Genomic DNA, 21,719 nt, shown 5'->3' with positions numbered 1-21,719 from the left:
AATGAACTCAAGTCATCCACATACAGTAAAAATAACAGTGGTCCCAATACTAAACCCTGGGGAACGCCGCATTTTAGGGATCTAGAAGCAGACAAACGCCCAGACACTGTAACCTTCTGAGTACGATTTGATAGATAGGACTCAAGCCATCGCAATGCTACGCCCCTAAAACCATATTTATCGAGCTTAGATAACAGTATTCCATGATCCACACAGTCAAATGCTTTGAATAGATCACAAAACACTGCCGCCGATGACTCTCCAGAATTTAAGGACACATAGACGCTCTCTAAAAAGCTAAAAACAGCATCATGAGTCCCTTTACCGGCTTGAAATCCAAATTGAATTGCAGACAAAATGCCATTATGATGTAAAAAGGACAAAATTCTGCTTTTTGCAAGTTTTTCAACTATCTTAGAGAGGGTAGACAAAATAGAAATGGGACGGAAATTACAAGGCTAATCCAAATCTCCACCCTTATGAAGAGGGATAACCACTGCCTCTTTTAAACATGAAGGAAAAATGCCAATATGTAAAGAATTGTTTATGGCAGAAACTAAAGCATTTACGATATTTCTGATGATATACAAGGATATTTTCATTTGTGATATATTTGCACAATTTAGTCAAATAACGGAGATTTTTAGCTAAAATTCTAAGGCCTCTTGTAACCCATGGTTTTCGTTTCTTAGTTTTAAACCTCATTTTAGGAAAGCACTGATTGATCTTATCACACAGAACTTGAAAAAATAAAGTAAGTGGGTCAGAAGCCGTTTCAAGTGCATTCCAATTTACCGAAGCTGTAGCAGCAGAAAAAGCATTAAAATTTCTCCTGCTGCAAATTCTTCCCATATAATGAGATGAAGATAATACAGTATTATATGGCATTTTAGCAAGAATAGCTTCATGGTCGGAAATACCAGATGGGAATACTGTGCATAAAACGTCATCAAAATTTGTACAGAAATAGTCAATTGTAGTTGCAGATGAAGAAGTTATTCGTGTGGGAGAAAGAACGTGCATTTTCAAGTCGTAAGAATTTAAAATACTTAACAGAGAAGTACGTGGCAGGGTTTCATCAGTGTAGTTGATATTAAAGTCACCAGCCAATATAACCTTAGAGTGTAGGGACCACTGGGATCAAGTTTGTCCAAAAACATAGCAATATCTCCTGTAGGTGGCCTATAAACACAAAGAATATATAAATTAAAACGCTTACAAAAAGAAAGAGAGAATTCAAAAATATCCTCTAACAGAAGATTACCATACTTATCAATATTACAAAAAATCATTTCAATTGTTTGCCTAGCCAAGATCATGGTTCCTCCATGTATATATTGTTGACGACAAAAATTTGATATAAGAACATAATCAGATATTAAAAAACATTCACAAGGCCTCAACTAGTGCTCAGTTAGAAGTACAATATCAGGAAAATTACATGTGTCCAGCAAAAGATGAAGCTCATCCATCTTGTTTCTTAGGGATTGTATATTAAGAATAAATATACTTAAGCCTTTCGAAGAGCTAATTTCAATCTTACTAGTAGAATATGAGCATGGATGAGATTCAACCTTCGCGGACATGTCTATAAAAAAGAAGAATTCAATTCACGATCAGTAATCAGTTCAGACTCATTAATTTGATGATTCAAAGACAATTTATTCCATGAAATATTAATTTTAAAATATTTGAAAATATGTGCATGTAATAATGATGCCAAGTCCGAACCAAAGTTACTGGCGTGATTAGACTCTAAAATCCCATACAGATTAATATTATTTGCATTAAAAGTACGATAAAGAGCCTTATTACTATTATAGATAACATTATGGTTTAAATAAGTATAAGGGCTTGTCATCACTAAAGTGTTTGTATCAACATGATTTTAAATTAAATTTTTTAAAACATCAGATGAAGAACAAATTCCATTTAACATTACTATTAAAAAATCTTCTTTCGTAAAGTCCTTAGCTAAATTTGATGCTGTCCTAAGCACTTCACTGCTTGAACTGCCCAGCTTCAGGAAACAATTGTAGTAAGCTTCAAACTTTAAACGTAAATATTTTAGGAATACTCTGCTACAATTTCCACCAACAAAGAGAAGCCGAGGTCGACTATCGTCAGGTGTATTTGGCCTAGTTGGTAGCTGTGTTGGAGAATTAATAACAACAGATTTAGATATCTGTAACTTTTCCTTCAATGCACAAATGTCGGAATAACAGGTATCTTTTTCAATCTCCAACACCTTTACGGAGTCTAACATCTTCTTATTTAAGTTAGTTAAGTCGTTTACGTCTTTTTGTAGCAAGTTTATTTCAGTCTTATAGGTTGAAGACTCATTTTCTAATGTTTTTATCGTTACAATTAAATTTTTATTTAGGATATTTAACAAATCACAAATATTTTGCTCATTAATTTTTCCTTCCTGATCTCTTTCATTAAAATCATCTTGACATCTTTGTGAGCATAAAATCCTGTGGCCTCCTAGTTTTATGGCATCAGAATTTCTTTCCAGACAACTTGGGTGGAATATTGAAATACAAGAGATGCAGCAATAATTTGGAAAATCCCTCCTTTGACAAAATTTGAAACTGCGGTTCATTTTAGATTATAAGGAAATATTATTAAATTGAAATAAATATTAATGGTAAAAACAGGAACTGCAAGTAAACAGTAACTTGAACTTAAACCCAACGCAGGAAACAAACGTACAACAAAACACACAATTGCACGTCCTACGGTTAATGTTCAATTATTTCAAGTTAAGGTCAATGGTAGCCAGATAATTTTAAATTTAGTCAAAACAGGAACTGTTTATAAAACAAAAACATTTACTGATGCAGGAACTTAATTAGTTTTTTAGGAAACACTTGTACCGCGAAAATATAGCACGTTAATGTAAATACGCAACACTAGATCAAAACAATTTAAATTAAATCAAAACGAATCAAAACAAAACAAAACTGAGCACCGGCGCCTCCTATGAGTATAGACGTCTACTCTGTACGACTGCTAAACCGATACTCCAGATCCAAAGCATTTGGAATTTTTATACTTTTTAAACGGCATATTGTTAAGCTCAAAAATTCTCAACTTTGACCTAATTTAACCATTTACGTATCTTTTAGAGATTCCGAGATCTCCATGTTGAGGGTCGAATTTGAAACACTCTGTATAGATGTCCCTTAAAACTTCGTACTAAAACTAATGTTTTAATTACAAAACCATATAAAGATTTATGAATAAATGAATTTCTCGGACACCAAACACTCGAACTAAGAAATCTGCTATTTCTGCACGAACGAACTACCTTGCCTTGGTTCAGTTGTTTAACCAAGCCAGTTCCAAAATTCCGCTTTTTCATACAAAAAGTTTACGAAAGGTACGAATTAAGGAATGGTAAGGTGAATTTTTCAAAGTAGACTATAACAGCTAAGATTGATGGCTTTTTTTCTGATATTGATTGACCTTATAACTGACCTGTGAATAAAACACCAAAATTCTATTTAAAAGAATCAATAGATTTGTTCCACAACTGCCAACTATCAATGAAAAACCAGGCTTTGAAGAGATATGTGTTTTCCCGAATCTTTGACATTTCTGATGGCCTTATGGAAAATTTGGCTACATAAGAAATAGTCCTACTTGATTTCACCTATTTCAATGGATTGCACTAACATACTGAATACTTTGCCATACAGGTATTTAAAATGCTCAGTACTCGGGATGAATCAAAGATTTGATGATGATGATGATTCAGATAATTAACAAAATATATATTAAAGAATTAAATAATTGCATTGGCTTATACTAATTTCCTTATAAATATCTCACCTTTTGGACAAGCGGTTTTTTGATTGGCGACACATCCAGCTTCGCACCTCGTTCCTTCGTGACATAAACCTTGTTCTTTAATAGTAAACAAATAATAACCACACAATTTATCACATTCGATTGCACACTCATCTTTAACCAAGCCTGGTGGACATTCTGGACCAGCGTCAGTGGTTACTTCGGTTAAAAGTTGGCACGTTGGTTTGATTTTAAGTACGCTGTCCTTCCAATCGCACATCATAGATTCGGGATTGTACAACAAATCTGGACCACAACTCTTTTCAACCTATATAAAGATAAAATGGGTATTAATTTGTATAATTTCTATTGTTGTAAGATTATACAGTGAGAAGTCCGGAATAAATTCATTTAAAATTCAGGGGTATGTTCAAAAAAAAAACGCTCGGACACGTCGATTTTTATTTTTAACTGCGGGTTTTCTTACTATAATTTTATGTATACAGGGTGGTCCAAAAAAAAGTTACGACCATCAACTTCAATTTTTGAAATGGAAATACCTATTTTTTATTCTGTATTCTTAAAGAACAGAAAATTCTAGACATATTTCATGTACAATGTCCTATACCTATCTTCATTTGTTTTTCAGTTATTGACAGTTGAAGATCGGCATATTTGCACTTTTGACATGTTATAAAATCCAAACGGTTAGACATAGACAAATGCGGTTTGCACTTTAAATCGAAGCTTTTTTAAAATACTGAGAAATTTACGGTTGAATTTCTGAACATAATTCATGCAACTATGTAACACCCTTACTAAGGTAACCTTGTTTTTTGTGTTTTTTCATCCATTGTTGCAATGATGTTGTCATCATTTTTTGAAGTGACAGGTATCAAGCAGTCTTATCCTTGTTTATTGTAAAATTTAATATTATCTGAAAAGATGAATAAGTTAAGTGAAACTGAGAGAATAGAAATACTAATTATGATAGGATGTGGTGATCGCATTAGGACCCAACACCAGGTTTGTGAAATGTTTAATACCAAGTATCCTGATAAGACAATATCTCAGTCTACCGTTAGCAAACTAGAAAGAAAATTTAGGGAATTAGGTCACGTCAGAGATCGACCCAGATCTGGTCGTCCCTCAATTTCCGAGGAAGAGAAGTTAAATGTTATTTTGTCCATTGAAGAAAATCCTCATACACCGACTAGACAGGCAGCACTAGATAACGATGTTGGAAAAACATCTTTAAGAAGAATTTTGAAAAAGGCAAAATATCATCCCTACAAATTAAAATTAATCCACGAACTTAACGAAGATGATACAGATCGTCGATTAGAGTTTTGCGAAACTATAATGAATGTCTGCCATAACGACCGTCATTTTATTCGTAGAATAATTTTTTCTGACGAGTCGACCTTCTGCCTCAATGGTACAGTGAACAGACAGAACTGCCGTTACTGGTCTTCCTCCAATCCAAATTGGGTGATTGAAGCTCATACCCAATATCCTCAATCTGTGAATGTTTGGGCCGGCATTATCAATGGCAGGTCCATTTTTCTTCGAAGGTACCTTAACAGGTCAACGTTATTTGGAATTCTTAAGGAACGAACTGATTCCCGCTTTATGTTTGATGTTTCCAAATGCCAAATATTCCAGAAGTTTCAATTTGGTTCCAGCAAGAGGGCGCGCCGCCACACTTCAGCAGAACCAATATTTAAGTGAGGTATTTCCGGGTCGATGGATTGGGCGAAGGGGTCAATTGGAGTGGCCTGCTAGGTCCCAATGTTATGTTATGTCAAAAATGATGACAACATCATTGCAACAATAGATGAAAAAACACAAAAAACAAGGTTACCTTAGTAAGGGTGTTACATAGTTGCATGAATTATTGTATGTTCAGAAATTCAACCGTAAATTTCTCAGTATTTTAAAAAAGCTTCGATTTAAAGTGCAAACCGCATTTGTCTATGTCTAACCGTTTGGATTTTATAACATGTCAAAAGTGCAAATATGCCGATCTTCAACTGTCAATAACTCAAAAACAAATGAAGATAGGTATAGAACATTATACATGAAATATGTCTAGAATTTTCTGTTCTTTAAGAATACAGAATAAAAAATAGGTATTTCCATTTCAAAAATTGAAGTTGATGGTCGTAACTTATTTTTGGACCACCCTGCATACATAAAATTATAGTAAGAAAACCCGCAGTTAAAAATAAAAGTCGACGTGTACGAGCGTTTTTTTTTTGAACATACCCCTGAATTTTAAATGAATTTATTCCGGACTTTTGGCTCTCACTGTATGTTGCATTACAGGTTAATTTTATTTGCCTAAGTAATTGGCAAATTTGATTGTGTCTGTTTCTATATAAAGGTCAAGAATGTTGTATTACTATTTAAATCTCGCGCCAATATTTCGAACTTTACTTCACTGAACTGACAACTATCGGCGATGCGGCTCCTTATACAGGGTGTCCGGAAATTACACGTCAGGATTTCGGTGGGAGATTCTACATGAAAAATTAATGCAACCAACTTCTATACAATTTTTTCGAAAATTCAAAATTAAGGAAGATACACCCACATAGCATGCGATATCCACTGTAAACCTATTAATATATGTATGTTATACTGTATACCTATTAATAATGTATGGTATACCTATTAAGTCCAGAAGGTGCAAAAAATATCGTGTATGTTTTATGTAAATACATTACACATTGAGATGAACTTTATTTTTATGTGTTGTACAAATATTATATGTATATACACTACTGCTCAAAAGTATTTGCCCACCATGTATTCTTTTTAATATTTTAAATTAGATAGAAAAATCTTATCTTTATACCTATATTTAGATTGTATCTCTTTTGTAAATTGCATATATGCTTAAACCGCATACCTAGCAACTATGGTTCGTTGAAAAAGACTGAGTATTTCAAAATAGTCTTGCAAATAACAAACAATGTAGTGAAAATATGCACTTCTCCTAAAAAACTAATCTGTCTACAGCTCGTTTCCGATGAAATTTGAAACATTTAAAGGTGCTTAGTCTTCAAGAATTGATTTTGTGTAAAATTGGTAAATAATTTCCCTCGCTTATTGACGATTGTCACCGTTTCTTTGCTGGTTTTTTAACATTCTTTAAACTGGCTAAAACAAAAGAGTTATCGGTAGAAACAAAAGGTATTATCATTGGACTTCATAAGGCTGGAAAGACTAACCGTCAAATTTCGACGGATTTGGGAATTCCAAGGCGGACTGTCGATTATAATGTTAGGAAATTCACTAGAGAAGGGACTATTAGCAACAAACCTCGATCGGAAAGGCCAAAGGCAATAAGTTCAAAGGAGGATTTAAATATTATAATTACAAGCAAACGCAATAGACGCCTTACCGCCCCTGAAATCACAGCAAAAATTAACAAGGAGCGTAAAAAAGCGGTCAGTGATTCGACAGTAAAACGGCGACTTTATGATGCTGGTCGTTTACATCGGACATTGTGCAAGCAATATTTAGGTCACTTACAAAGGCAACATCTTCTGAAAATTCAGAGATTAGAGGGACACAAAGTCAATGGTCTCAAAAGATGGTTATTTAATATTTTTTAAAAAATGATTACACGTGTTTCGCCCTAAGGCTTCGCTTAAGAGTGCCAGAACAATTTGGCTTAAAGAAGAAGTTAAGTGCCATTATAATAAGTTAAACACCTGCAATTCTAAACTTAAATACTTTTATTTTACCGTTACTTTAATGTTTTCTTTTATAGAATTTGTTCATCTATATTCTAAGTTTAGAGACGAGGTTGAGTCATTCGGGGAGAAAACTTTTTTCAGGCTTGGCAGAAAACTCACTAATTTAAAGCGGGAAAAAACTAAATACATGACCTACGAAGAAAAGCAACGCATAACAAGTAAATGTCATTTTAACTTTCATAACCGCTTTCTAAACCTCTCCGACGTTGTTTTTTCTAAAGAGAAGAGGATGTGTTACACACAACATTCAGTGTAGGGAGACGTTAGCAGTAGAGGCCGAAAGCATCATTCAAAACACAGATATTTCTCTGAAAAATATTTTAAGATCAAAGTTAATTACTTTCTTCAATTCGAGCGTTCGTGACAAAAAACGGCCGAACTGTAATCAGAAAATCCTAAAAACAATTAAAGACAAAATCAGGGTTCACGACTTGATTGTCACGAAGGCAGATAAAGGTAATTGCTCATGAAGCGATGTCATTTTTTAATAAACTCAAAAATACTTTAGATAACACCGCACTCACTCTCGACTTCTTCCACACTAATAAGTATAAGTTATACCCCATGAACCCGAAAACACCTTTCCTTTACGGTTTACCCAAGGTCCGTAAGACTGGCTATCCCATTCGTCCTGTAGTTTGTTTTTTAGATTCACCTTACTATTTACTATCCTCGTGGCCTAATAAAGTCTTAAGAGATATTACAGCATTTAATAACATTTACTCCTATAAATTCTATAGATTTTGCTGACACTCTTAAAAATACACCAGTATCTGAAAAAACGATATTAATATCTTTAGATGTTAAAAACCTCTTTCCAAGTATATCTCCCAAGGATTGCGTTAATCTTGTTTTGAATTTGTTAAATAAAACCTTACCTAAACTAATTATAGACAACCTAATCACTTTGTTAACATGAACGAATGTGTCGGGTTGTTTTAAACTGTCCGCTCGATCGAAAGATGGCGATGACACCTCATCGATTTGCCGTACATTACAGAAGCTGTTTTGTTTCATTCATTCTCCGACAGATAGAAGCACTGTATGTTTTATTATGGGTTTTCCCGATTTGCTTTGTTCTGGCTGCAGTTTTATTAATCCAATAAAAAAAATATGAATATTTTTTTTTATTGGATTAATGAAACTTCCTAAGGTATCATGGTAGGTGTGGTAATTCAAAAGCATTTTAATTTAATATTATATTTAGAAAAAACAGCAATATTCTTTCTAGACATAAAATTAATTATGTGCAGTACTACAAATGAATATGGCTACATCCATGTACATTTATGGTACATAAGTATTTTACAGATTCTGAAATATGCTACCCCGTCATTTATGTAATTCACTCGTGAATTATTTTACCAGTGGTTTTTAAGCAAGGATTTTTAATATGAATTATCCATTGCTGTCTATATTTGGCATTCCTCTTGGAAAAAGAAGGCGGCTAGAATATAGGTCTGTGCAGTCTGGGACATAGTATTTATGTTTTGCCTTTATGTCACCCATAAACAGACATTTTGTGAATTGGTCTTGATACCTATCGAATGCTAATAATAAAAAGTTAACAACCAAAATAAAAAGTACAGTTTTAGGTAACAGAACACAACACACGAGGAAGTACACCACTGGAGTACACGAGATTATTGGATTTATAAATAGGTAGCTAATTCCTATTTTGTGAAAAGCACTAATCTCGTTTGACAGGCACTGGGCCCTAAATATTATTGGGGATAATAAGTTTATATTGTTTATTACTTTAGTCTCTCAATTAAATGTCTTTAGGGAATGAATTGTAATCGAAATGACGTATGACGTAAAGATGGCGATGGCATTAGCAGCCAGACACGAACTTAATAAATATACCTGGACTGCTAATGCATTCCAGGTATATGGTATGGGGGCCATCCATACCCAAAAATGGCCACTGCCTGGTGGCCGACATTTTTATAGTGGTTGTGTCCTTTTGATTTTGGTCACTCTGAACATTTGTAGTGTTGCCAACAAAAAATATATTAAATAACGGTCATGAAGTTGACGACGCTGACGTGTGACCTGTCATGAACTAAATTTATTTTTTTTATTGACATTGTTTCTAAACCATAATTGGGATTCTAAAATCAAGCACTAAAATTTCAACACGATCATTCGATATGACTGATTCGAAATAACATTGTCAATTGTGAGCGGATTGCCTAGTTTTTGTCGATTTGTAAATGACACGCTTAGGTATATGGTCTGCATCAGGCGATATAGCTTCCTCCTTATTTAATACATGGATAATGAATCCGCATCCTTATTTAAACGTATTTGGTTCACTGTTTCTCAAAACCAAATTATTGTGAATTATCTGTCTGTGTTGTTTATCATAGAATAATATAGTTTAGTTAGTTTTAATAGAATTTTTACTATATAAACTTTTCCTAATTACAAACCCTCCTAAAATCATCTATATTTTGATTTTTATAGAAGGTTGTACGTGTTAATGTGGAAATTCTGTTTATAGAAGGAAAGTAGAAGTAGTAAAGTTAAAATAGAAAGAAAATAAGTGTTCTTAACTGAATTTGTTACATCATCATTTTCATGGTATTAGGATTTATAAAATTCAAATGTATCAGAGTAATAAAACACATTTTTAAAGTGCATGCATCTATCCCAAGTTAATTGAAACTTTGTCTCATTTTAGGAGAGGATTACTTTCTTTCATAAATTTTAATGAAATTCTTAAAGAAGTACAATAAAAATACTCAGATCTAATCTAATGATATCTATTCTTACCTAAATTAAAACTTTACCTAAACTTTTTATTATTATTTTTTAAACATAACCTCCCAAAAACTTTAATTGTTTTATTTCCCTACGATTGGCACACCTGAAATTTGTCAAAGTGATCAACGTCGAAAGGACACAATCACGGAAAATGGCAGCCACCTAGTAGTGGTCATTTCCTTTTCATTGAATTGGCAGTCCAGGTATATTAATTAAGTTCGTGCAGCTAGAACAAAAGGCCAATCGGGAAAACCCCAAGTTAAAAAATACAGAGTGCCTCATCTATCGGAGAATAAATGAAAAAAAAACAGCTTCTGCAACAAATCGTAAAATTACGTTCCGCGCCATCGCTTTCACGGTGTTTGAAATATTACATAATTTACTAAAGACTTAAATAACTCTTTGCAGAGTATCTAAGCTTAGAAACCCTCATGTGATTAATATGGTAAGTTTTGTTATACACTTGCGACACGATTCCATTTTCTCTTACTTACTAAACTTACCAGCTTAATCCCTCCATAGGTTTGTACACACTGTAAAAATTTATGGCAATCAGTTTGATGCTCCTGGTTCGGTCTGCTTATATCACATAATGGAGCCTGAGTTATCACGGCCGGTTTAACCGTTGTGAGTTTTTCGCACTCGCATAAAACTCTAATTTTAAAATCGGGACAAGGTTCGTTTTCATTTGAAGATCTATAAGAAAAAAAAATCTTGAAAGGATCCTGCGATATATTTTTTTAAGTATGACTTACTTGCAAATTAGGCCTCTTTCAAGACTGCATTCAACATCTAAGCCTAACTCTTTAGGATTGCGTCCATCTACAGTAAGACATTCAATAGAAACCATTTTTTCAATTGGGCATCTTCCGTAATCCGGCGAAAAGTCGTTTAGTATGATCGATAGAGGCAGAGGTTCCTTTTCCAAAAGATTTCGCTTATTGTTTGATGCCTAATAATAACATTATCAGTTCAAACGATTATACTAATACCGTCTGCTTTTTCTCTTACCGTAAACTGATTAATCCAATTTGTCCATCCATTAATACACTGTAATTTCTGCTCATCAGGAATCGTAGGTAAAACAGTTGTTGCTGGGGTTGTACAAGGTTGACCCTTGCAGACTTTTGTTCCTCTCGAACAATAACAACTATGACAGTCATCTTCTTCCACCAGATCGCCTTCGTAAAAAGTTTCGCCATCTATTTCTGAATTGAAATAAATTTAACATTTTATTGCACATTCTTAATGAATAAAAGACCATCATACTTACCCATGCAAACAGGTTTACAAATATTTCTGGGCACGCAATCTGTATAAGATTCGTTAAGGTAAACGTAGTCTGGGGGACAAGGCTTTGGGCTGCAGCCTTCTATACAACTGTCCTCGCTACACACTTTACTTAGTTTGCTGTTAGTCAGGAGGTTATCGCAAGTTTCAAGTGGACACGTACTGAAATGTAAATTAAGTCCAATAAAATTGAGAATATTAAGAGTTTTTACTACAGTGCTTAAGTGATGTCTAAATTCATAATAGGATGGAGACTGGATTGGAGACCTTCTAAATGCTCCAATAGACAGTCTAAGGGCCTGATTTTGGATTGGATCCAGTATTTTCTTATATGTTTGTCTTGCCGACTCCAATATAAGTCTCCCATAATCTAATTTCGGGAGAATTAATGATTTGTATATGTTGACTAAACCGCATATTCAGATCCCCACGTTGTATTTGGTAGTATACGCAGGATATTTAGGTCTTGTAAGGTTTTCCTTCTGAGATTATTGGATCCAATTTAATTTATTGTCCAAAATCATATCTAAGAATTTAATGTTATCTTCAATTGGGATTTCTATCTTATCCATTCCAAGGATGTTTATTTTTGAACAGTTTCTGCGTTTCTATATATGCATAATTGATGATTTTTGTGAAGAGAATAAAAGTCCAGTTTGTGAAGACCATTTCGGTACATTTCTTAAACATATTTGGATTACTCTTTCGGATGTTCTGAATGATGAGAATATTATGTTTCCATGTAATGTCATAAGCTTTGCTAATATCGAGAGAGCAGACTAGTAAATGATTCTTTTTCGCGAAAGAGTCTTGAATATCCATTTCGAATTTAGCAAGATAATCAATTGTGGATCGACGATGACGAAAACCATATTGATTTGATGTTAGCAAGTCTTGCGACTTAATGAACCGTACTAGTCGAGAGTTTACCATTCTTTCTAATATTTTGCATAGATGTTAGTCAGTATAATGTTTGTCATAGAGATAAGTCTTTAGCTGTTCAACTGGTTTATCATGTTTGTGGATAAGTATCAATATAGCTATCCTCCAATTTTTTGGAAAATTGTTATTCTGTCAAATGGTGTTATATAATTGAGATCATGGGAATTAAAATACCATCCGGTCCAGGGGCTAAGACTCTCACTACTTTAATTAATAGTAATAGTTCTTGCATCGAAAATGACTCGTCGTAGATTATTTCATCGGTAGAGAAGTCTATTTGATGATTCTTATTTAAATTTTTCTATTTTAAAAAGGTCCCAGTGTAAGATGAGTCTGATGTATTTACTTCATAGTATTTTGCAAATGCATTTGTGATAGTGTTTTTTTCAGTGTTCCAGCAGTTATTTATTAAAAGGATAGAATGTGGAAGAAAGGATTTTATTTTAAGTATGTTTTTCCAAATCAGTTTATTGATGATGAGAACTTTCTCCATGAGGAAATTTTTGCTTATTTAATTTTTTGTTTAGCTCGAGATTTTGGCCTTTTAAAGTCGACAAATTTCTCTACTGTAGGGCTTCTGTTAAAGTTATTTAGTGCCTTTTTTCTTAGTTTGACTGTTATTTTGCATTCATTAGTCCACCTTGGAACTGGGGGCTTATTATGGCTGAATGTTATTTTAGGGATGGAATTTTCGGCTGCTGTGAGTATTTCCGTTTCTATTTTGAGTAGAGATTCATTTAAATCTATTAATTATTTTTGATTTGAATTCTTGCTAATTTGCCTTTTTATATTCCTTCTATTTATTATTCCTGGATTGGATGTTTCTATTGAAGCGTCTCTGATGATTACAGAAAAATGATCGCTTTCGTATGTGTCCTCCAAAACGTCCCATTCAAAATCTAAAGCAATTGAAGGACTGCTGAGTGAAAGATCTATATTTGAGATAGATCCTGTTGATGAGCTAATAAAAGTTGGACAGTTTTTATTTAAAAAGACAATATTTTCTTTAGAGATTTTGTTTCTAATATTTTTTTTCTAGTGTTTGTTTGTGATGATCCCTATATCTGATTGTGAGCATTAAAGTCTCCAAGTAATAGCTATGGGCTAGGTATCTCGAATAAAAGATTGGTAATTTCTTTTTCAATAATTTGGACTGTAGGGGGATATATATGCAGCATATTGAGGTAAGTGATTTTAAATAAGTGGAGATTATAACTACTTTTAGATTTGAGTTTGTATTTACAATTTTATATTATAAAGCTTCATGAATGTAGATTGCCACTCCTCGTAAGGCTTGATAAGAGTTATTTATGTTTAAGTAATGTATGTTATAATGTTTTGAAGTAGAGTATGATGTATCCTTAAAGTTGCTTTCTTGTATCAATAATATAGAAGGTTTATATAAAGAGATTAAATATTGTAATTCCTCCTTTCTTGGGGCAAATCCATTCACATTCCAATGAATTATGGGATAGAATGGAAATATAAATGGAATATAATGGAAAAGGGATGTAGACGAAGGTCTTGATATGTTTTTCGCCTCCTTTGGAGGAGCAGTTTTGGATGGACCAGTTGGTGTGGAGGTTTTGAAGGTGTTAGGGAAAAGGATTTTAGTTATTGAAGAAATGAGTGAAATGGAAGGAAGAAGAGTGGATTGTTGGGCTTTATTTGGAGGTGAAGGAGGAAGAGGAGTTTGGTTTGGGATTGATTCAAAGGAGTTTTGTGGAGGTTTGTTTGGTGTGGTCTTACTTTGGATTACTGCCTGTTTTTGACAGTGACTGCACATTGTTTCTTTGCTTTTTTGGGTATTAGCTTTTTAGTTATAGGATAAGTTCATTGATAGAAATTTTCTTTTTGCCTCTAAGAACGATATTTTTTCAGTAACACGTATCTTTTGAATTTCAAATTCTCGTTTGTAAACAATGCATCCTTTATATCTGGAAGAGTGATTTTCTTTACAATTAACACAGTATGGAGGATGATTGTACAGTGTATCCAATGTGTTTAGGTCTTCCACGAAATGGACAGACTGCTGAGTTTGGATAAAATGAGGACATATGTCCAAAAGATTGGCATTTAAAGCATCTAAGAGGGCTTGGAATATGTTGTCTGACTCTAAGATTAAAATGTCTCGCATTAATCCTGGCTGGTAATTCGTGCGTATTAGCTCTTCTGTCCAAATCCATTTGGATTAAAATTTGTCTAAAAGGCTTCGTTTTCCTATTTAAATACCCATAAATGCTTACGATCGAACACTCACTTAAGGCAAATAAAAGAATGAAAACATTTAAGATTTTCCTTGGAGTCGATGGGTCATAATATATTGTTCTGGCTGCGGATTTGAAATAAGTTGAAGTCACGATAGTCATCTTCTTAACGACTTCTGGCTTTTTGCCTGCTTTAAGTGCCTTTGTTTGTTTAATTCTCACAGATCTTTCTGCTAAAAATGCTGATACACCTTTGGCAACAAGAAATTCTATAGCATGAGTTATGCGCATCGGGTCAAACGGGTCCACATCATCAACACTTTCTTCTTTGGGTGGCAATAAAGCGATGTTATTTTTTAACATGTTTTCATCAAAAAGGAAATAGTCTGCACTCTTTTCCATATGCCAGTGATTCTGTCTTCTCTTTTCATAAACGTCCGCAAGCGCTTTTTTATATGCATCATTAAGTTGCTCGAGCTTTTTCTTGCAATTTACTTTGATTTTTGCATCTCTCGTATCGAGGTCATGCTTCTTTTTCTGCCTTATTTCTTCAATTAGGAGAGCAACTCGATCTTCCAGAATAATTTGGGCTTTAGCATCGTTAACTAAATGGAAAAAGTGATAACTTTTAAATATCCTTTGAAAAGTGAGAAAAAAGAAGCACCAAAGGTCATAACCTAACCCCAGTACGTTATGAAAGGAATGAAATGAAAGGACAAAGCTATTTGATGGTAAATCGTTGCCTCTCTCTCCTCCGTGGCAATACTTTTATAACTCCCTCATTTTAAGGATTTGTTAAAATTTCTTCTTCTGCAAAGTTGTCTAGGTCTGAACTGGTTATTACACCTTTAATGATACCTTCCCACAAGTAGCCTAGGAATTAAAACTCAACTAAAGTAGAGTGCTGTAGACGAGCTGAATTACTATTAGATTTCGACTGGTGTCTAATAGGAACCGTTTAAGACTCACTAAGCAGAGCCATTCATCCCCTGAGCACGGTTTCTCATACTACTAGACATAAATTGTACGATCACTGGACAGGACAACGAAACTGGGGAAACTCAGGGTCGTCAAGCCTGTGCTAGATAGAAAAACCCTATCTAGCCCCCTGAAGGAGAAATAGTGAAAGAGTTGTGCAAAGATAATTACTTCCTTTTGTCGTGTGTCTCTTTAACTGGGTGTTGATTAAAATAAATTGCCTCTAAATTTTTACAGGTCTAATAATCTCAGTCTGTTTGGATAAAAACATCCCAACGAAAAAATGTTGTTTCCAATTATTCCGCAGAGTGATTTCTTCAGTAACATATATTATTCTACTTACCCTAAGGGATGCAAAGTCTACGGATCCTGCTCCAAGCAATTAGAACCAAGAACCTTAAACCATATAGACGACTACCGTCATCTGGGGTGAATTCGGACGATTTTCCGGTATTTTTCCAAATAGCAGCTACATTTATTTTTTTTTAAATCTCAAAAAAATAAATAAATTTCTTATGTCTTTTGTCGATTCATTCCACACAAAAAAAATATATTCTCATTTCTTAATATATTTTTTTTTAACCTAAATAGTGTCCGAATTCACCCCTATGTGTGGGGTGAATTTGGACACCTATTATTTTTTGCCTATATTCGAATTTTGACATACATTGGGGTGTAGTCGAACACAAAAATTGAAAATAAAAAGTTTCCCACGTCTTTAAATGAAAAAAATATATTTTTTTGGATATGAGGAAAACACAATAATTGAGAAACATAAGATATATTCATAAGCATTTGTTCACAAAATAAATAAAACAAACTCCTTTGCTAACTGAAAAAATATTCTCACAAGAAATAAAAAAAACATATTATTTAATTATTATAATAATATATTATTCTAAGAAGTGCTTATATTACCCGGAAATTTAAATTGGTATCGGCCCCTTCGTGCGTCTTTTACAGATCTGAGAACAAGCGTTAGTTGACGTCTTTCAATGGCACTTTCATCTTTAGTTTGGGGGTAAGTATAATAATCTCCCATCTTGGAAGATTCGTGCTTTCTCAGAAAATAAACCATATATTATGTATCTTGACCCAAAACTTCCTTGACACAGGCGACATAGTTTTTTATTGTCTTTAAATTGGTCAATTTTACTATGACAAAGGTGTTAGTTGTTATAATTGCGGCTTTTGGATCCTCAAAGGCACCCTGGACTTCGTTATTATTTCCGCTTTGATTATTTTCTCCATCAAGTTCATTTTCTTTTTTGCTTTCACCATCAAATCGTTCGGCTTCATCCTCATTTGACAGATTTAGTTCATAGGATAAATCCGATGATGAAGAGGAGATCCTTCTGTTTGGATGTTGTATAGCTTTTCCGGGAGCCACATTGAGCTTTTTGCCTCTTCTACGCGTCGGTTCTTCAGTAAATCGTTTATCTTGAAGTAAGCCAACGAACGTTTCAGACCATTCATCAGGAACATCATCCTGAGCGTTTGGAACTGGAATTTTGTTTAACACTATCTCCGGATTCAAGGGAAAGATTCCACATGCTCGAAATCCCGACTTGATGGTCTGCTGCATTGTAGGTTCCATGGCAGTTAATGTGGTTTTAAAAACTCTGGGAAACTCTGATTTAGGAATACATCCCTTATTTTGTAATTTCCAATCTGTTAATGCAGCCCGTCATTTTTTCTTCAATGGGAAAAAAATGCCACGTCTAAGGGTTGAAGAAGGTGCGTGGAATTTGGCGGAAATAGAACGAATCTTATATTAAATCTTTCACATTCCTCAAGAACATGTAAAGACACATGGCTTGACAGATTGTCGCCTATTATTATTTTTGGGCCTTGGCGATTTTTCAAATATGGCAACGCAATCTTATCAAACCAGTCTTCAAAGGTGGGCCCGTCGAACCATCCACTTTTTGTACGGTTGTAGAAAGCGCCTTCTACTCCCCCTTCCACCCACGTGGGATATAAATGTGTAGCTTTATAAACTGTGTAAGGCGGTAGTAATTGGCCAGATGCAGAAATAGCCATCATGATAGAGATGCTGCATTTACTTGAATCCATTATTCTCTCCGCTCGTTTTGAGCCTTTATGACACAACACTTTAACATGACCCGGGTCATCACTCATGTTAGTTTCATCGTAATTAACGATGTTCGTATCTGGCACTCCCTCCAACGTGTCCCTCAAATTCAAAAAATATTCCACAATAGTTTCTCTATTCACGTTTGCTCTGACACGTTTAATGTTTTGTTCGAGTCGCTCAGTTATACGCTCGTTCCAAGGTCTCTGGCGTATAGTTCATAAACTGGACACCGAGTTTCTTCACATATTTCCGTGGCATGGCTGTCCGAATTCACCCCACCTAGTGACAAATTTTAAAGTTAATCCCCTAAACAAAAAAACCAAGGTCAAAAGTCACAATGTTTTTCTGCTAAATTGTTGTTTATATAATACTTTTCAACTATTGTTAAAAAATGCACATTCAAATATTTCCTAATTCTCCCACCAGAAGTTTCTTTCTATGGTATAGAGAAAAGGCAAAACATAAACAAATATTTGAAGTCATACAATGAATACTCACCTTAAGTTGAATTGTTTTTACACTGTGAATACATGAACTACATGCATACTTAGTCGTGTCTAAACGTCGACTGACATGAAAATCTAAACAATATTACCGACAGGAATATTCTTGCGCAGAAACGCATTATGTCCGAATTCTCCCCTACTGTCCGAATTCACCCCAGATGACGGTACAATACAACAAGATATTTATCCTAACGATAGAGTATTTTGGAAGTGATGTTTTTCAAATTCTCTGACTCTATAAAACTACCTATTCTATGATAAAAACGATCACAGAATAGATGCTCTGATGTTTCTGCGCTATTTTGACAGAATACACATTGTTTATTATTGGTTGTTGGGTTATTATTGAAGTTGTGCCAAAGTCCATGCCCTGTGAGTGCAAAAAAATTTAATTTTTCTGAAGTTTAAGAAACGGTTTTGAATATTTAGGCAAGTGAGAGATATCCTGGAAGTAACTGTGAGAAGCCATATTAGCTGCATAACAGGCAGAAGTGAACAACTGTTTACCACCACAAACTAATGACAAAAGAGAATAGTTTGAAAAATAATTTCCTTTTATCATTCAACTGAACGTAGATAATTTAATTAAGAAAACAGAAGTTAATTCTTATCCCCCATATCTTACGTGAAGATCAAGGAAGTAAAATTTCTAATCTACCAAGTCTGCATATGTTCAAAAGAAAGAACTTGGCTTTCGACTTATCGGTAGAATTACTCCTTCATCAAAGCATTGCTTCCCTAGAAACGGCATCAAGCTGACGATTTACTCTAGAGGATCCAATATCAAATGAATCCCACTAGAACTAGAAAGGCAGAAAAATATCAATTCTGTTACTATCTGTGAGCAGCATAACCGACAGAAGTAATTATCGTTACACCGCTTAGCTTATATTAGCTTGTCTGCCGTAGAAATAATTTTCTGAAGTACTCGAAAGCATATTTTCTCAAGAAAATATCATTCTTATTTTCTTTTTTGAAATTATATACGATCATATATTGAAGAGCTCTTCTGTCCTCTACTAAGCATTTCAGATTGGAGCCGTAATGGCTGCAGAATCGTTTCAGCTCCTGTGATAAAGATTTTATTAACATTACTAGTTAACCTTGTATCAAATTCTGTCGAAGCAGGTTATGACTTATTTTTAGCAGTTCCATGGTTGCTGCAATAAGTGCGACATAGAGCTGGTTAGTATTGGAAAATCCAGAGTGTCTCTCGGTAGTGGGTCTGTGTGGATGAGAGGGTTGTTGTGTAGCATCGATAACGTTCCATTTAGTATTGTTTAAGTCTCTGGGTGGTCAGTCTGCTGTCAGTCTATGTAGGGAAACTAACGCAGTGTTTGTCGTCAATACTGTGCCGTAACCGCTAGGCTGAGCAGAAATGCGGCTATAACTTTCTCGTGGTAGCCACTGGTAACAGGATCCCAGTACGTAGGTTACCTTGCATTTAACTCAAGCAAATACATATTTATTTTAAATAGATATGTCTTCGAAAAAAGTCACTGTGGTCTTTGTTAAAAGTCTTCGATTATTTTAATTTTCTGACGTATTCTGCGCAAGTTTAAAATGCCTACAGGGTCCGAAGTTTCTCGTTGCACCAAATAGTCCAGTAGAACGTCGGCAGAATTCTCGGTCTCCTAGTTAGTTAATACCGTCGTTGCTGAGGAGCTGATAACCTGACATATGTTGGTCAAACTGTGTTCACCACTCAACCTTAGTTTCATTAATATTTTTAAACTCATCAGTTTGTTTATCATCAGAGTCCATAAATCAAAAAGTCCTTTCTTTCACTCTACTCCATGCATTTTCAACCGTAAAAACGAAGTCTTTGCTCGCACACGATTGCCAAAATTCTCATATCATACGATATGATAATAATTCACATTATAAGTTTTCTTCTATAAAGGTGTTTTATTGCCTCAATAATGCCCTGATCCATTGGTTGAGCAATTGATAAAGCATTAGATAGAAAATCAAAAAAAAAAGTTTCCACCATTAAATCTTACGAGCCCAGTCGTGTCTCTGCTGGGTACTTTATAAATATAGTCGTCTTAGAGAGAAGACTCTAAAGAAATCCCAATCCAAGAGGAACCAGCATATCTCGAGTAATGGCTAGTGGGTTAATCTAGTTTCTAATGGAACTTGGAATGCACATGCTTCAATAAATTCCTTGCTGCGCTATCGGGGCGTAATTGACCGTCCTTTACGTTTAGACTCAGTGGAGCAGGTAAAAAAAGGGGAGGCGACCTTCTCAAAAGGGAATTAGTAGAGGGGGTCATACTTTAAGGCTCTATATAATAACCGCAGACCAAGAGGCCGAGAGCAAGACACGATGCGAAAATGTAAAGGTTTGAAGAGGAGACCACCTGAAGCCGCGATGAAAAATTATCCACTTTGCGAGCTGCAAAATCGCAGCAGCTGACCAAACCGTCGACTTTCGCTCAGAGGCGACTTCATACAACATCGCAAGGAAATTAAAATTGCGGTTCTGGTAAGACGTTATCCAAATACGTCCCTAATGAGTCCAATCCAACAAATGGACTCCATTCAGAGCTATGGAAAATTTATAGCTGGCAATGATCAGGCCATAAAATCTGCTTTTCTAAGCTGCGCTTACGAGGCAGGATATCTAGCCCTGCATTGTAACTGAATGGGTGAAGGTAAACATCACCGACTGACACCATGCGAGGGAATCTCGCTGAATGCCATAGAGGAATATATCGGGAAATCGTCGATATATTTTAATCAAGCCTTACCTTAGGATATATTCCAAGGATATAGGGGGCGGTAGGGTTCATATTCATACACAAGATTTCTCAATTAGGATACTTCCCAAACTCAACTGCACTAGAGATGAGCAAGATCTTGGATCTGCTGCAACGCCTCTGTCGAAATGTGGCTACTGCTAAAAAGAGCTAAAAAATGCTCTTTTGTTAAATTGGTTCTTTTAGTGGACCAAAAGTCAGCAGCCATCACTGTGACGAAGTCAAACGGGAAGCTAAACTTCCGGTTTGGCCAAATTGTTCTCAGGTTCCAGGAGAACGTAAATAAAATATTCTAATGGTTGGTAAAGGATAATTCAAGTTCTAGTGCTCAGTGGGCTTGCGGTGGACCGATATCCTAATGTTTTCACTGACGTTCTTTACAACAACCAGTCTAGAGATGGAATTACCCTTTACCTCATAAAAAATTTATTGTCAGTTTAATGTTGTTGATGTGGTGCAAGAAGTAATATATATCTTGTTCATATTTATCCCAGATGATAAAGGTTAAGTCTTAATACCAAAGGCCGTATAGTATTATTTTCTTATTACTTAAGTTATTTTATTTAAATATGACTAAAAACAGAGGTAAAGTTATTGAAAGTCAT

General features: G+C 34.7%; 1 protein-coding gene across 1 annotated transcript in view; it reads right to left on the bottom strand.

Annotated features, from left to right (window-relative positions):
* The window catches only part of LOC126740857 (hemocytin), a 279,897-nt gene that overhangs the window by 131,218 nt on the left and 126,960 nt on the right, over positions 1 to 21,719 (bottom strand). Inside the window, exons 29-33 of the mRNA XM_050447026.1 lie at positions 11,605 to 11,783; positions 11,343 to 11,539; positions 11,087 to 11,283; positions 10,835 to 11,027; positions 3,838 to 4,123 (exon numbers count right to left, since the gene is read on the bottom strand). Of these exons, the coding sequence (XP_050302983.1) occupies positions 3,838 to 4,123; positions 10,835 to 11,027; positions 11,087 to 11,283; positions 11,343 to 11,539; positions 11,605 to 11,783 (1,052 nt within the window). The remainder of the gene's footprint in view (positions 1 to 3,837; positions 4,124 to 10,834; positions 11,028 to 11,086; positions 11,284 to 11,342; positions 11,540 to 11,604; positions 11,784 to 21,719) is intronic.

The sequence above is a fragment of the Anthonomus grandis genome, chromosome 10 (assembly GCF_022605725.1).
Source record: "Anthonomus grandis grandis chromosome 10, icAntGran1.3, whole genome shotgun sequence".
Classification (NCBI taxonomy): Eukaryota; Metazoa; Arthropoda; class Insecta; order Coleoptera; family Curculionidae; genus Anthonomus; species Anthonomus grandis.
This window is presented reverse-complemented; position numbering and strand designations above follow the sequence as displayed.